Here is a 16,677-nt window from a genome sequence, read left to right on the forward strand (position 1 = left end):
CGCATTGTTTTAATATTGCGTCAATTTTCCCCAATTTTAAAAAAGAAACCTTTTAAAAATAAGGCAATATTCGATACTTTGAAGTTTTAAGAAAATCGTGCCCTAACTTACTAGGTTTCGATTTTTTTGATCCAAATAACCGAATATCCTTTTTAAACTTTAATGCATGAGACAAGCTTAGTTTCGAGGGTTAAAATATCGTATCCTAACTTACTGGATGTGACATCTTATTACTTCGGGACAAAGAGGTCTTAACATCAAATTCGATTTATTCAGGTTTTTAAAGAGGATCGTATTTTAAAATCTTTTCAAATTTTTGACATTAAGACGTTAATTAATCAATTAGGTGCCAATTTTTGGGCGTTACGAGGGTGTTAATCCTTCATCGTGCATAACCGGCTCCCGAGCCTGTTTTCTTGAATTTTGTAGACCAAAATCATTATTTTAATAAATCAAAATGTTTTATTAAAATGATTAATCTCAAGGTGACCCGATCACACCTCGAAAAAAGATTGGTGACGACTCCATTTTCGTTTTAAAAGTTGACCCCGTTTTTCAAAATAAAAATGGTTTCGACAAGTTTCATACCTACACATTATATTGATTATTTGTATCAAATTTTAGTGTTTAGTAAATAAATTTATATAAACTTTTTAGTGAATATCTAATAATATTGGTATTGAAGTATATAAAATGACATTGCTTTAAAAAAAACAAATGCAACAAAACAAGACTGCATTATTTGGCAAATATTATATAGCCTTCCACACATCCCCCAAACACCTTTGGTCATCTTCAAACAAGAAGAGACCAAATCCCATATCATTTTATATTTTATAATTTTTTTTACTTATAGAGTTTAAAAATTTTATTTATGATGTAACAAATGTTAACTTTTTGTAAATAATTATAAAATATAGTGTAACATTTAATCTTATGTTGTTTTTTAAAAGAGGAAGGAATTACACATTGTCTAAGAACAAACTGCAAACATATTCATGAGTTTATATATGCACATATCTCCCATCTCCCACATTGCTTAAGAAAATAAGGGATATGAGATTTTGAGTCTATATAAAGGCTTGTTTTGTTAATTGGTTGCACAAAAAAATTAAAAAAAAGGTTTATTTTTGGAAATTTAGTTGTTGGAACACGGACAAAAGAGTGCTGACCCGCGAGGGTGAGCTAACTCTAAAAACCCGTCCTCAGTTCGAATTGCAGGCTGCAACTCGCCTGCATGAAGCCGGAGTCGCTAGTAATCGCCGGTCAGCCATATGTCGGTGAATTCGTTCTCGGCCTTGTACACACCGCCTGTCACACTATGGGAGCTGGCTATGCCTAAAGTCGTTACCTTAACCGCAAAGAGGGGGATGCCAAAGGCATGACTAGTGACTGAAGTGAAGTCGTAACAAGGTAGCCGTACTGGAAGGTACGGTTGGATCACCTCCTTTTCAGGGAGAGCTAATGCTTGTTGGGTATTTTGGTTTGACACTGCTTCACACCCAAAAAGAAATAAGCTACGTCTAAATTAAACTTAGAGATGGAAGCCTTCTTTTGTTTCTCGACGGTGAAGTAAGACCAAGCCCATGAGCTTATTATCTTAGGTCGGAACAAGTTGATAGGATCCCATTTTACACCCTTGGGTCCCTCCCATGTGGCGGCATGGGGGCGTAAAAAGGAAAGAGAGGGATGGGGTTTCTCTCGCTTTTGGCATAACGGGCCCCCAGTGGGAGGCCCACACGATGGGCTATTAGCTCAGTGGTAGAGCGCGCCCCTGATAATTGCGTCGTTGTGTCTGGGCTGTGAGGGCTCTCAGCCACATGGATAGTTCAATGTGCTCATCAGAGCCTAACCGTGAGATGTGGATCATCCAAGGCACATTAGCATGGCGTACTTCTCCTGTTCGAATCGGAGTTTGAAACCAAACTTCTCCTCAACAAGACAAATGGGGCGATTCAGGTGAGATCCAATGTAGATCCAACTTTTTATTCACTCGTGGGATCTGGGCGGTCCGGGGGGGACCACCAAGGCTCCTACTTACCAATCTAATTTATTCTGCCTTTTCATTGGTTACTTTGTTGGTTTATACAAGTATTCTTGTTTCACTAATTACTACTATATTAGATACATCTTGGTACGGAATTATTTGGACTACAAGATCAAATCAAATTATAGAACAAGATTTGATAAGTAACATGGACGGTAGTTAGAGTCGGCGGCTCCCCAAGGTTCCCCCATCTGGGATCCCTGGGGAAGAGGATCAAGTTGGCCCTTGCGAACAGCTTGATGCACTATCTCCCTTCAACCCTTTGAGTGAAATGCGGCAAAAGGAAGGAAAATCCATGGACCAACCCCATCGTCTCCACCCCGTAGGAACTACGAGATCATAGATGGGGTATCCAAAGGTCGCAGACCGACCATAAAACCCTGTTCAATAAGTGGAATGCATTAGCTGTCCGCTCTGAGATTAGGCAGTAAGGGTTGGAGAAGGGCAATCACTTATTCTTAAAACCAGCATTCTTAAGACCAAACGCTTTAATAAAGTGCGTTGACTTAGACGTGTTTTAAAGGTCAGAGGAGAAAAAAGCGTTGAGCTAGACATGCTTTTCTGGCTTTCCCCTAAAAATGATATCAGCTTAATGCGTTTTAATGAAATTGGGTCATTCCCGTAAATATCCCATTTTCGTATTTTTTTTTTGGAAATTAGCGTTTCTCTGATAATTTAGTCGCTCAACCAAGTTATCTAACATATATAATTAGGTAAACTTAAATTATAATAATTTTAGTTTAACCATTTATTTTGTATAATGAATTATTAGTACTATTGTATCAAAAGAAAAGAAATGATAATAATTTAATTGAAACATGAAGCTTGGAAATACAATATTATGGCATTGACCCCAAAATCAAAACATGGGCATCCCAAAACTATTTTGTCCATCAGTGGAGATTACAGCAAATAATAATAATAAATAGAAAGAAAGAAAATAAGGGATGGGGTTTCCATAACTTAAGAATGATACATTCGGTCACTCATTCATCACATACATATAAAAAAGGGGGGGGGGATTGGTGTTTGAATATTTCAAGCCCTAGCTCCTACCGTAGTGCAGAACCATGACATTGCTGTTGTTGTTATTATTATTATAAATATCATCAGGTGTTGTTGAAGGATAATCTGCAGGAGCTTGTCTTGAACTCCATATTTGATCTCTTACATGCTGCAATGTCAACAATGGTTGAAGCTGTCGCCCTTTGCATCTTATCTCTATCTGCACCCTCAAAATTATTTTCATATTAGTTATTTCAATTGTTTCCATATACAGAATAATAATTCAAGTGACAATGTGAATGTGTATGGGAAAACAACCAACAATTAAGAAGAAGGGGAATAATGTCTATTTCAATGCTAATTTTGGAGCTTCATTTTTATTATACTTAGAACATCAAATTTCCCACACTTTTCTTCTTTACTCCTTTTCCCCCTTAAGACAAATTTTAACAACTCCACTGCTTCGACAATTTAGGTCAGCGGTCAAGCACGATCAAGCCTGCCCGTTTATTCCACGATCTTAAACTGCCCGAAAATCATCATTTCGGGGCCCACCCAGACTTTACTCGCAAGCCAAAATCATTGTTCCTTTAGACTTTTCTTTTTAATTTATATCTATCTATATAGTGCTACTAATTTGAAAAAATATAGTGCAATGAAAATGATTCCATGTGGAAGCACCCAAAAATAGAAAATAAAAAATAATTTAGTGTCGTCTAATAAATTGGCGACACCAGACTGGAGTATACAGGGCTAAAATATTCAGAGACCTGATGAAATAATTACTCTTTTTAGATCAACTGAAAAAAGGAGTGTGGCATAAGAGTATGACAACACCTAATTAAACTTTTGATCTTTTTGCATATTAGGTCTTTCCCATTTTAAAATTAAATTTAAATAGTTATAAAAATAAAAAAATAAATTTTTTTTTATTTTTAAAAATTTTTTAAAAACAGTAAACTTAAAAAATTATATAAAATTCTTATGTAAATTACTCAATATATCCCTAAAAAAGTACCCTCAAGTTTATCTAAATTTAAACATTTTCAAATCATTTCCCTAACATAATTGAATTTAGATAAACTTAAAAGGTTTCTTATTTATAATTATAATAAAAGACAATAACATTAAATACAATTTCTGCAAATTTTTTACGTAGAGAATATTACTGGCTTATAATTATTACAATTTCGCACATATTTAAATCATACATACAAAATTAAAAATAAATATAAGAGCAAAAATTAAGATTTTAAGATTTTTGTAGGACATTGAAATAAAAATATAAGTTATTAGAGCGTTAAAACAAAAATTTGATATTAAAAGAAATTAAATTAAAGTAATGATATTGTGGGTGACTGAGAAATTAGTAAAATTGCTAAACGGATATAAAATAAATAAATAAAAGATTTGTGAGTTTGGAGACCTCACTTATCCTTTCCATTAAATTATTTTATATTCTTTTCTCACAAAACCTGACTCAAACATACGTCACATACAACAATCAAATCTCATGCACGTCTTCCTCACGTTCCTTTCTTACGAACCTAACACCCTCATGTCTAAATTATAAGCTCATATTCCATTTTTAAATATATGATGTTAAATCAAATATGATTTGAGATGATAGTTGTAATTTTATTTATCAGTATATTATGGGGGAATTTATTTGTATTTATAGTTAAGATTCTTTAATGAAAATATAGAATATAGTTATTTTTTATATAATATTTTAACCCTTAAATTAGAGAAAAATATATATTTATATTTATTTAAACTTATCTTTCTTGATTATTATAGTAGCAACTATACGAGAATTAAGGTTCAATTAATAGAGTATAGTTATTTTTGTGTGATTAAATGTTAATGTTTAAATTTATAAACCAGCTAAGTTGGGGGAAGGAATTAATTAATAAGTAGGTGTTGATGATAGAAAAAGATTTGTTCTCCTAAAATTAATATATCAACAATTTAATGCTGCATGCAAACCGTTCACCAACAATAAAGAACTCATTTACATGGGGGGTTCTTATCTGTCCTTTTATGCTTTTTATTTTTGTTCTTTGTCAACAACTAGGAATGATCCTGTTGTGGTATTATCCTCATGCATTGCTTTCCCCCGACGTAAAATATGTGGGGATTTTCTTTCTTTCTTTCTTTATTTGTGATGTAATTTTGTGGTTGGTTGTGGGAGTGATGATGTTGATGGGTCTTGTACAATATTCCATCCAAGTGGTGCACTTAAGGTATTTTTTATGGCCCTTTTTAAGCACAATCAATGAATAAATAAATAAAAAAGCGCGAGGCCCTACAATACTAAGCTGACATGAAAGAAACGAAAGCGTGATGGAAGGAAGAGATAACAAGGAAGATGAAGGGTTTGAGTATGAGAGGGTCCACGTGTGATTTTTATGTCCCTACAATGTGATTTTTCATCATGCTTAGTCTCAAACCCTACATGTTAACTACGGAAGAGATAAAAATCCAAAGGTCTATCATGTTTTTACCTCCACGTAAATTAAAAATTGGACTATGTCCGTGAGGGCATCTTTTTGGCTTTTCCTAGCCACCATATCATATATTATGCCCTAGAGTATGTAAATAGATAGAAATTGGCCATACATGCTTCTCTAGATGATCGGCAATGATAGTGAGAACAAAATGGTGTAAAAGAGTAGTAAATGTGCGGGACAAAAATCATTGATGGAAGAGCAAGAATGATTTATTTAATTAAGAGGAAACTAACCTTGCTCATCATCGAAGAAGAGAGAGAGAAAGTCAGGCAGATAGTCCTACATCTACGCTAAAATCACTGATAACACTAATCATTGGGCATTTTTGTTGTATGGCAGGTGAGTAAGGATGAATTGTTACCCCACCGCGCCTTAGAATCTAACACAGCCTAGCTAAGACGAAATTTTTATGCCTAAAGTTTGCCGAATCAACGCCACCCGAGTTGAGTTAAAAACTACATGTGAAAGAAGTTATCATGATTGGGATTAGGAAGTTCTATTAGTATATAAAAATCAAGAGGATGTCTGGGCATGGCTCACATTCTATCTTACCTAAATATATAAATGTTTTATGATGTGTTTGAGATTAGGTGTGCTTTTATTTAGGTGGAGGATACAAACCTGGGAATAGCTGTAACATGGTTTTGATTCAAATAAGATACTGTCATAATCTCAACTTGATGACTTTATGGCATGAAGTGCAAGGAAAGAAACAAAAATATAAATGCATTCATTCTACATTATTATATAATTCATTCAATAGTCCAACAAAACGCAATGTCGAGAATGTCATAAATATTGTCCTCTTTTTATATATTTTCTAGCAAACGAATTTATAGCTTAGATATTTTAGGTGGCATTGAGAAGGCCAAATTTAATGTGGCTAACTAATAACTAAAAATATGTTGTCTCTCTGCTATCCTCGATATTATGGTTAGGATTTATTCTAGGCATACCCAAAAGGAAAATGTTTCTCAAGCTATGCAAACAAAATCTTCACTTTTGTTTATATTTCAAATTATATCGGCACTGGTTCCACGTAAAATCAGTGTAATGGGAAATAGAGGTCAAACAACAAATTTCAAAGCGGAAGAATAGGTAGAGAAGGATAAATGGACGTTTTCTGTCCAGCTGTTTAACGCATCTAGGGATTTTCTTAGGCAAACATATCAAAATTAAACCTAGCAACTCATCTTGACTTATGGTTCTAAAAATTGGGTATATAGTTACAATTTTCTCCCTCATATCTTATGCATTTATAATTTTAGATAGATGCATGAAATGCGAAATAAACTGAATGGATATTGTTGTTGATATTAATACAATAATAATTTGATTGAATCTATAAAACAAAATGCAAATCTTTCTTGTTAAATGATCTTTGGGAGGATACCCTTTATAAATTCTCTATAAAACAAACAAATAGTTCTCCAAAATAGGTTGCAATTTATAATGCCCCATTTCAGGGGCAAAAAGAGGGTAAGGTTTAGGGTTGACATATAAGCTCCCTTTGAAACGTATAAAAAAGCCCATGACGAACTAGTACAAGGAGTTCGTATTACAACAAAACAAACGTATAAAAATCATGAATATGTAAGTAAGAATTACTTTAGTTTTTTTTATGCCCTCCATGATTTGTTTTCTTTATCTAGAAATTAGAATCATAGCCAAGCTTCTTTGCTTTTTACTCTTATTGTGAAATTTTTACCATTGATGTAAAGGTAAGAATTTATGATTTACTTTTAGCAGATGAACCCACACTCACCAATTGTATTCCTAATTAGGATCTATTTATTGAAAAATATAAATAAAAGCAAATATTTAGTTTTGTATTCGATTATGATGCAGTGGAAGGAGTTTCATACTGATATTTTTCTATTATAGAAATAGGAATTGGAGTATGGATTGTAACCCTAGCTAACCGTATCTAGTTTTACTTTTAACTTTCAAAGCACTTTGCTGGTGTTTTTGTCCCCATTTGGTATGCAAGTACGAAGATAACCTAGGGCTTAATTTCAATTCCTTCATATAACAACATAACAGTCCTTAAATAGTAACCCCATTTACTAGGGTAGAGTTAAATCCTCTTCCATTTATTATTGGTGTTAGGTAGTATTCTCTATTATCTAAAAATTCCTAAAATGAACCCTACACCTTTGATCCTGTCACTCATCAAAACATCCATATATAACTAACTAAAACAAAAAAGCTAGTAACCATTTTAATGATATTGATTAGGGAAACGTTTGGAGACTCTCAAGGAACATAGATTATGGGTTAAAATGGTAATGAATACATAAGAAAATGGCTACCAAAGATATATACTGCCCACCTAAACTATATGATGTTATGAGACAAGTAAAAGTGAGTATGAAAGATGCATTTAGTTCCCATGTTTCTATCATGTCCCTAACACCAACCAAGTCCTATAATCCATGTACTAATCAATTTTCTGGATAAAATGATGTCTTAAGTTTCTGTTTTTGCCTCTTCAATCTGTTTTGTTGCTAACATAAATAACATTTTAATGGAAGAAGAAGTTGTATTTAATTACCTCTGATTCGCTATCCAGTCTCAGCTTGTTAGCCACATACTTCATTAATAATCGCACGGTCATCTTCCCGTCCCTTCAGGTTTTTTTTTTTTTTAAATGAACGCCAAAACACGACATACATAAGTTTTTAAAGCCTGAAAAAAAGCTGGAAAGAATGAACACAGGGATTTAATTTAATTACTTGATTCTCAGATAGCTCTTTGGTATTTGAGGTAAGAACGGTTCTTTGGCTCTGAAATGAAGAAAAATAAATAAATAAATAAAAGCAAGTGAGTTTCATCGTCTACTTTTGAATACCCTAAAGTGATATATGATTAAAAAGAGTAAGAACTATCATACGAAAACAAAAAGATAGAGGCTAATATTTTGCCCAACTTCTTTTTGCTTTATCTTGCTTTGTACTTACTGATTGCGTGATGCTTCTAGCATAAACCAAATGCCAGAATGGGGCCTTCTTGGAGGATCAATGATTCGAACCTCCGAGCTCGGGCCGGCAACGTCCATTGATTGCACCTGAAATGGTCTGGAAAAATAGGAAGAAGTGGAAGAAGGAGTAGCTGCTATAGGCTTAAATGCCCAGCTAAGCTCCCCATGATGAGGGATCATGGAGCTACTTCCTTGTTGGTGTTGAAAGAATAAAGTACTAAAACTATGCATAAGGGTTGGAGGTGGTGGTGGAGGTCGAAACTCAGGCATATGAAAAATGGGGGCTAACGGCCTTGATTGTTGTGAGGTAGCAGCAGGTAAAAGATCAAGCTCCATCAACCCTCCTCGTCTGGACGCTGGATCGCCTTGGTCATGCTTGTTGTGATCATATTCATATGCTGTTGCCTGACCCCCTATACTGAGTTGGAGCCAACCTTTATCTGTCTCTTCTTGTTCTCGATTGTTATCCTTGGAGCTGGATCCCTCCTCATTAGCAGTACTATTAGTTCTGGATTCATCTTCAGCCATGGAATTAGCACCTAGATCAGATCCTAAGCAAGCATCGCTGTGATAGCCGCCATGGCCAGGAACACTGCTCATAAGACCGAAACTCTCTGTGTAACTTCTACCGCAATAACCATAAAAGCCGCCACCGTCACTGCTACCGTGAGGAAGATGTTGTTGTTTAGAAAGGTTTCCAGCAGGAACCATGATCATATCTGATAACCAAGATACCCAAACAGCCTGTTTGGACTATAACGATAAGAAAGAAGAAGAAGATGATGATGATGATAACGACTCCCCAACTTACTCTTGATCTCAGCATAAGCCATGGATGAAAAAAAGCTTTTCAATCTGTTGCTTAAATTGGATAGAAGAATCTAAGGAAATTGCCATAAGCATATTTTTGGAGTGGAGGAATCAAGAAAGCGAGAAATACCCATTAACCACAGGGGAATTGTTGTTGTCTTGTGTTTCATTGTGAACATAACAGAAGACAACAAGGAGAATAAACATTGTAAATCTCACTTTCCATTAATTCTCTTGGTTTGGAAGCTTGTGGAAATGAAATAGTTGCAGCAGGAGGAGGAGGGGAGATAAAGAAAGAGATGGTGGTCAGTCAGTCAGTCAGTCAGATTAAATAAAGTTAACAATATTGTACATTATATTCTTTTTCCTTTTTTTTTTGGGGGGGGGGGGGAGGGGCTCAAATCGCATATATACTCTTTAGGAGGTCGAACCGTAATAGTTTTTTGACTTTATTAAGACGAAAATATAATGAGAAATTAATTATTTCAAAGGGTCCCCAAGGAAAACACCTTTAGGGCATGTTCCAAGGAGAAAATGACTGTAAAGGCTCTTTCTTTTTAGAACGTCCCAAAAAGGTCCTTTTTAAGACTTAATGGGAGGTTATGGAGAATGTCTATCCATCCCTACAAATATTAACCTACAATTGGAATGTTTAGTTTAAGACAACAAAAATGCCCCATCACGTCCCCCCTTTGCTTCCATCTGCTTCACCATTTGCTTAAAACATCCCACCCTTATCATGCCTTTTTTTTTTCCTAATAAGATTTTTGGTACACCCTACCCTAGTTATTTAACTTTATTTTCTCTGTTGACAATATTGAATACCAAAACTCTTTACTAAACGTTAATCGCATCTCAAGTTTTAGATGCTCCCGATTGTAATCATTACTATTAGTTCAGAATTTTATAGTATTGGTAATTGTAACATTTTTTGCCCTAATGTCTCCAGCTATTTAATTCTCCTCGAACAAGTTACAGAAAGAAATGTGCAGCAGCAGCCAAGCGCAGGATATGGAAAACATTTCCCCTGCAAAGCCTGCTCAATTGTTTTTCTTTTAAAAACTTCAGTGTCAGGTGTGTGTTGGGAAAAACCTGATTATAATTAACAGAGTTCAAAAACATTGCATGCTAATGCGAATTGCCCTGGACATGAGACAAGTGGAGAGGATTGGCATGGCATAATGACATAACCTGTCAAATAAATAACATATTAACAACATTACAGTATGCTATCAACAGTAATTAAAGAAGCTTAACCTCAGAAAAGAAAAGAGTAAATAAAGAAACAGAAGGGGGGGGGACTTTGGCATGCATGATGGTGTTTCCCCACAACTCGAGAATCGAAACACAGCGACGTGGGCTTAGTCGGGCATTGGTTGTTAAAGCATGTGCTTCCCACCCTCCCTGCAATAACTGTACCGGGAGACCCCTCTCATTTGTCAATATGCTGCTTATGTGCTCTCTCTCTCTCACTCCATTATATTGTTATAGTATGGTCTTTCGTTTTAAAACTCCGAAGAAGTGATTTAATAATATATTCACAACAATGGCTGCAGGTAGCAGACTCATCTTTTCCTGAAAAGCTGCTACACTTTCTTTCCAGCGCATCAAACATGCCCTGTCTCTCTCTTTCTAATATAACAAGAAACTATATGACTTTTCAAAGATGAGTCAATCAACGCTTTCTCTTCATTAACATGTTCTTTTCAACGTTTACAATTCTAGCAATTAATAATATTATCATTAACATTCAATTTAAATTATTCTCATGAAAATAAATAGACATTTGTTATATAAAAGGATAATTTTTAATAGATTAATCAAAAGATAACATATTATTAAATTATTAAAAATGAAGTTGAATAAATTTAATTCTTTTTACAAATGGCTTTGGGTTTAATACATTATCTATGTACATTAATTACAAATAATATTTTAATAAAAATTCTTAACATATTTTATTATACAACTCAGAGTTAAACTTAAATTAGGATCATTGTAAATTGTCACCTTTAGACATAAAATAATAACATGTCACGTCATATTTTTTTAAAATGCATGAATAATATAACGCATCAAGAAACATTAAATCAAATTAACTCTTATTACTATTTTTAAGGAAATTATTTAGTACACTACTAATGAAGTTTTTAGACTCTACAAATAGGGTGAAGGGGTTGATAAGTATTCTATAGGGATATAGTAAAATATTTTAAAAAAGAGGCATATATTAATTTTTTAAGGCTACTTGTAGAATAAAATAAGTATATTGTCAGTATACTAAATATTCACCCCTATTTTTATAAAATTCTAATATCCTAAACTTGAAAATCTTAAACCTCTTTAAACCCTAAATCTTAATCTAACATTTTTCCTAAAATAATAAATATTAAAATTCTAGATTCTAACTGACCAATCATAAATCATAAATCTAATTGAACAAAAAAAAGTAAACATTGTATTACTATTATTATTGTTAATTTTATTTAATTTGCTTATATTAATTTCATTTATTTAATCAACACTAATTAGGGTTAAAATATTAGTGCTAAGAAGTGTATGATATTAATTAGAAATACTTTTTTAAAATTATGAAGTGGCATGTTATTATTGGGGGCCAAAAAGTGACTTTTTAGGATCATTCTAATATAATTTAAACTCTATAATTAATCGTTAGTTTGTTTAATTTTGGGTTAATGTGATTTTGGTCATGTACTTGGTAATGAAGTTCAATTTGACATATGTACCTTTTTTTTTGTCTACTTTGGTTCTTGAATTTGGTAACTAGATTCATTTGACTCCCTAATGTGTCATGAAACTTCAAAAAATATAATTTTTTTTTATATTTTAGACATGTATTTAAAATTTTTAGGGGATTGAGTAGCACAATCACATTATCACACTTTTACAAAATCCAATAGGCTCAATTGCCAAGTTCATGTACCAAAATGAATAAAGAAAGGGAACTTAATTGCAAGTTTAGGGGCCAAAAAATAAATAAACCCTTTACTTTTAGAGGGATAGGGGTAGAATTATGTAGAACAAAAATGGTACTTATGATTCCGTGGATTAATAGATAATGCATAAGTGAGAAAATATTAAATATAAAATCCTGTAAAAACGTGAATGGTTAACATATTGAAAAGGTATTGTTGGTTTTTAAGGTTATAATTAGAGGAGTTGGGAAATAGTGGGATTAACGTTCGGCATTGGCAACAGAAATGGTGGGCGAATAAAGAAATTAGAGGAGGTTGCATTCATGAGGACACAAAGTTTGATCACCAAGATTCTAGAAATGAAGTGGAGTCCCCAGTTTTCTCTCGATTTAAGTGCTCCTATTAACACAAAAACTTATTATCATTTTCGTATAGTATTAAAAGTTGCTTTTGTGTATACACACGTTTGTTTTGATGAGAATGATTTCATAATTTTCAAAACTTTTCCTCAATTTCACACCCACATGTATTAATATAATTAATTCAACCGTGCATGGTCTAGGATTGCACACATGGCTCATTTGATCATGCTATTCTTTTTTCCAATCATACTAATTATGCTCTTTAATTATATTGATAAACTGGTGTGAATATATATATGTACGTCCAAATTCCATTGTGTTATTATTTATTCCCATGTAAATCATCATCTGTTAAGTGGCTAATTTCTTCTCAATAACGTGATACGCACGTCTTTTATTTTTATAGCACCAAACTGGCAATTAATATCACCAAGTTTTGCTTTTATAAAAGAGAGTGCGTAAAAACTCTCTCATATTGTCTCAGAGAAGTGGGAATGTTTGTATGAAAGTATTGATGGCGAGGGATACTGCAAACAGAAAAACATAAAAGAGGTGAAATTTGTATGATTATGGAAATGGGGCCCTAAAGGATATGGCGAGTCCTCTGTGTATGATGAAATGCCAAACGACTCAGCCAACAGCATACCTTTTCTTTTTCTTCCTTTCACAAGGGGAGAATATAAGAAAGTAGCAAGTATTTGTGTATACGTAATAATCATGCATGGCATACCATCGCATGGGATCCTCCATCTCTCTCCAATGAACACTTTGTGATAACACACACAAAAATATTAGATAGAAAGAAAGATGATTGCATGTGTCACTTGAGGTAGGCACACTAGGTTACGGCACACATACGAAACATGGAATGTTTAAAATTTCGATATCTTATGTTCAAATCTCACTGTTTATGGAATTTTATATGAAAATATTTAAAAACAAAAACAACCCCATAATAATATAATTTACATTGTAAAAATAATGCTTAATTTTCTAACTAAGTTGGTGTCCCGATTGACTCATCACACCAACTCAATCAAATATTTAAATAATAACAAATATATTTATAAAAAATTATATAAAAAAAGGTTGAATGGTAAAGTACAAATGTTTGAAGGTTATAAAGATTTGGGTTCAAATCTTATTATATGTATACATATCTTATATAAAAAATATAAATGACAAAAACAGCCTCAAAATAATATAGTTACTTTATAAATAAAGATATTTTTGTTATTATTCAATTGAGTTGGTGCTCAATTAACCCGTGATATCAACTCAATCAATTGATTTATATATAGTATAAGATTATATATATATACACTAGTACTATTTATATTATTTTCAAATTCAATCCAAATAACTCAAACTTGTAAATAGATGTTACAAACTTGTTTACATCATTCATATTATTTTTCTAAGAAAACATGTATTTTTTTTATCTTTAATGATTTTAAGTATTTTGTTATTAAATATGAAAAAGAATAGTGTTTACATTAGATTTAATTTTTTTTTACTTGATTCATAATTTGATTTTTGAAGTAAAAGTATTACTCCATTATAGGTTTTGGTCCAATTTTATGCATTTAAAAAAAAACATTGGATGACAATTTTGGATAGTTTTAGCCAATGAAAACGCACCACCACATGAGTATCTTCTATTAAATATTTATAAACTTTCAAAAATTATAAAAATAGAAATGTATATATACTAAAGTCCATAAAATATATAAAACTAAAAAATATATAAAAACCCAACCATGCCACACAAGATCTTTATAATTAAAGATATATAAAAATCCAAAAAATGGGCATGTTTCAGAGATAAATGGGAAATTAAACCATAACGTTTATATGATGTAAATTTTATAATATATTATATAATTAAAAGAAAACTAAGTCAAGCTAAATCGGATTTAGAGTTTGAATATTAGGAACTAAGTGCTAACCCTTTTCTAATTAACACATTTTCTTTTACATAAACCATATTTGGAAGTTAGCATTTTGGACCCAAAACAAATTACCCAACTCTGGAATAGTTGTAACCAGAGTCCATGCAATAAAATGAATGTGTTGAATCACTTACTTGCGAAGTATAGGGGCCGGGGTGAAGTAACTTATCATAGCTTTTCCAACGTGCGTTGCTCGCATTAGAGAAAGTGGATGGTGGGGTTCCCCTCATGTCTCTCACCCCCACTAAATAGTTTTCCCGGAGATAATTAACATTAACAGGCTTAAGAAGTCATCAACGAATCCAATTAATTAGATTGCATGAGAAAGTGACAAATTAGTGGCATTTACGAATAAACCAAAGAGAGATGGGTGATTGCATGTGCATGTGGGATAATGAGTAGCGATGTCAGTCAATGCATGTGAAGAAGAAGTGGAAATTTGATTTGCTGAAACCAAGGCGAACAGAAAGCGAGAGAGAGACTGGAGTGCATGGTGTGGGTAGGCTTTGTCAGGATTTCAAGCACGACTTATATTGGGCTTTGAGTTTCTATGCATGTCTCCCTCTTCCTTCTTCCTTTTATATCTATTTATGATATGAATTATTCTCTCATCATACATTAAATACTAATCCTATATATATAGTTATATTATATACTGCCTGTTCTTCAGTCTTAGCCAATTATGGAATAGTCATCAACAGACTTGGAAGTTAGAACCCAGCCACGTTGCTACCTTAGTAAATTGCCATCATCAACAACTATGTCTTTCTTTCTATTAAAAACAAAGGGTAAAATGATTGTGGAGATGCGAGTTTCGGTCCCCGCACCTCTTGCATCTCTCCTGAGGTTTTGGCAAAGAATGACTTTAGCGGCGAAGGGCATGTTAATCCGGGTGGTACCCTTGGGGACCGTGCGGGATCAAAAGGGAATCATGGTTCTGGTGCATGTAGTGGATAGAGGCAGCAAAAGGATGAGGCAACTGTTTGAGGAGGATGACGATGGTGGCGACATGGTGATAAATGAACAGCAAGGAGACCAGGCATCTTTTAAGGATATTTTAACTCCTTCAAATAAGTCGTTATCACGGAAAGGAATTGAGGATGGTGATATTATTTTCAAAGAGGATGATGTGGTTATTCAGGTTGAAAACAGTGTACCGTCCATTTCCTTTTGAAAGGGTTCATATTTTGGTTAAATAGTCTGTCAAAAACAATGATTATTAAGTTGTTGGAGAGAATAATTGGCTTTAATGCATTTTGGAATGAGATTTTTCGTGTATATGGAAATCTTCACAATCTTTTTAATTGGTGGATTTGGAGAATGATTATTTTTTAGTTAAATTCCAAGTAACTGAGGATTATACTAGGACATTATCTAAAAGTTTGTGGATTATCTGTAGTCATTATTTCACCATTCAACCATGGATGAAGACAATATCTATGGTTCAAGATTATCCTTTAAATTTAGTGTCATGGATTTGGCTTCTCGGTTTGTCAAGCGCAATGTATAAGAAAAGTCATGTACGTGCTATTGGCAATGTAATTGACAAGTGGTGAAGATCGATTACAATACTAATAATGAATCTCGGGGTCGGTTTGGGAGGATGGCGGCGAATTTTGACTTGTCAAAACTGTTAGTGTCGAAGGTTATGATAGATTGGAAGTTGTAGCAAGTGGAATATGAATCATTGCCAAACATCTATTTTGAATGTGGTTGCTATGGGCATCTGAGGGAGTTATGTTCGGCAGCTCGACATAAAGGTGCTATGGATGGTAGGGAGGAAGTGGCTCCAAAACCGATGGAGAAGATGGAATCTAGAGTGATGAAAGAGGCATTCAGACGTTGGATGATTGTCTAACGAAAGAAAAAGGCTTAATAATAGGGATACACATCCCAAACAGGAAATTGATAATAATTGACCATTTTCTATATAGGTACAATTATTGTCCAATGTATTGTTGGGAAACGAGCTAATATGCAAATTGCATGAAAGATTTAGCACGAAAACTCGAGTTGGCGAACAAGATTCTTCGATTCAAATGATCATTTGCTGCGACACTTCCAGTCGACCC

General features: G+C 33.4%; 1 protein-coding gene across 1 annotated transcript; it reads right to left on the reverse strand.

The window, feature by feature from the left end:
* Nucleotides 1-2,872: 2,872 nt before the first annotated feature.
* Nucleotides 2,873-9,713, reverse strand: LOC107946191 (protein LAX PANICLE 2). The gene is made up of 4 exons (XM_016880420.2): nt 8,526-9,713; nt 8,301-8,351; nt 8,120-8,192; nt 2,873-3,272 (listed from the first exon to the last, which is right to left on the reverse strand). Exons 1-4 carry the CDS (start codon nt 9,260-9,262, stop codon nt 3,093-3,095), a joined length of 1,041 nt encoding a protein of 346 aa, XP_016735909.1. The 5' UTR covers nt 9,263-9,713; the 3' UTR covers nt 2,873-3,092.
* Nucleotides 9,714-16,677: the final 6,964 nt, after the last annotated feature.

Source organism: Gossypium hirsutum, chromosome D12 (genome assembly GCF_007990345.1).
Source record: "Gossypium hirsutum isolate 1008001.06 chromosome D12, Gossypium_hirsutum_v2.1, whole genome shotgun sequence".
NCBI lineage: Eukaryota > Viridiplantae > Streptophyta > Magnoliopsida > Malvales > Malvaceae > Gossypium > Gossypium hirsutum.

Bases quoted from the DNA above. Each gene is read 5' to 3' on its own strand.
- LOC107946191 (XM_016880420.2), bottom strand. From the start codon at position 9,262: ATGATCATGGTTCCTGCTGGAAACCTTTCTAAACAACAACATCTTCCT. The intron at 8,193-8,300 runs GTAATTAAATTA...AAAAACCTGAAG, and splicing joins AAGAGCTATCTGAGAATCAA to GGACGGGAAGATGACCGTGC. The intron at 3,273-8,119 runs GTAATTAAATAC...TTGAGGGTGCAG, and splicing joins GACTGGATAGCGAATCAGAG to ATAGAGATAAGATGCAAAGG.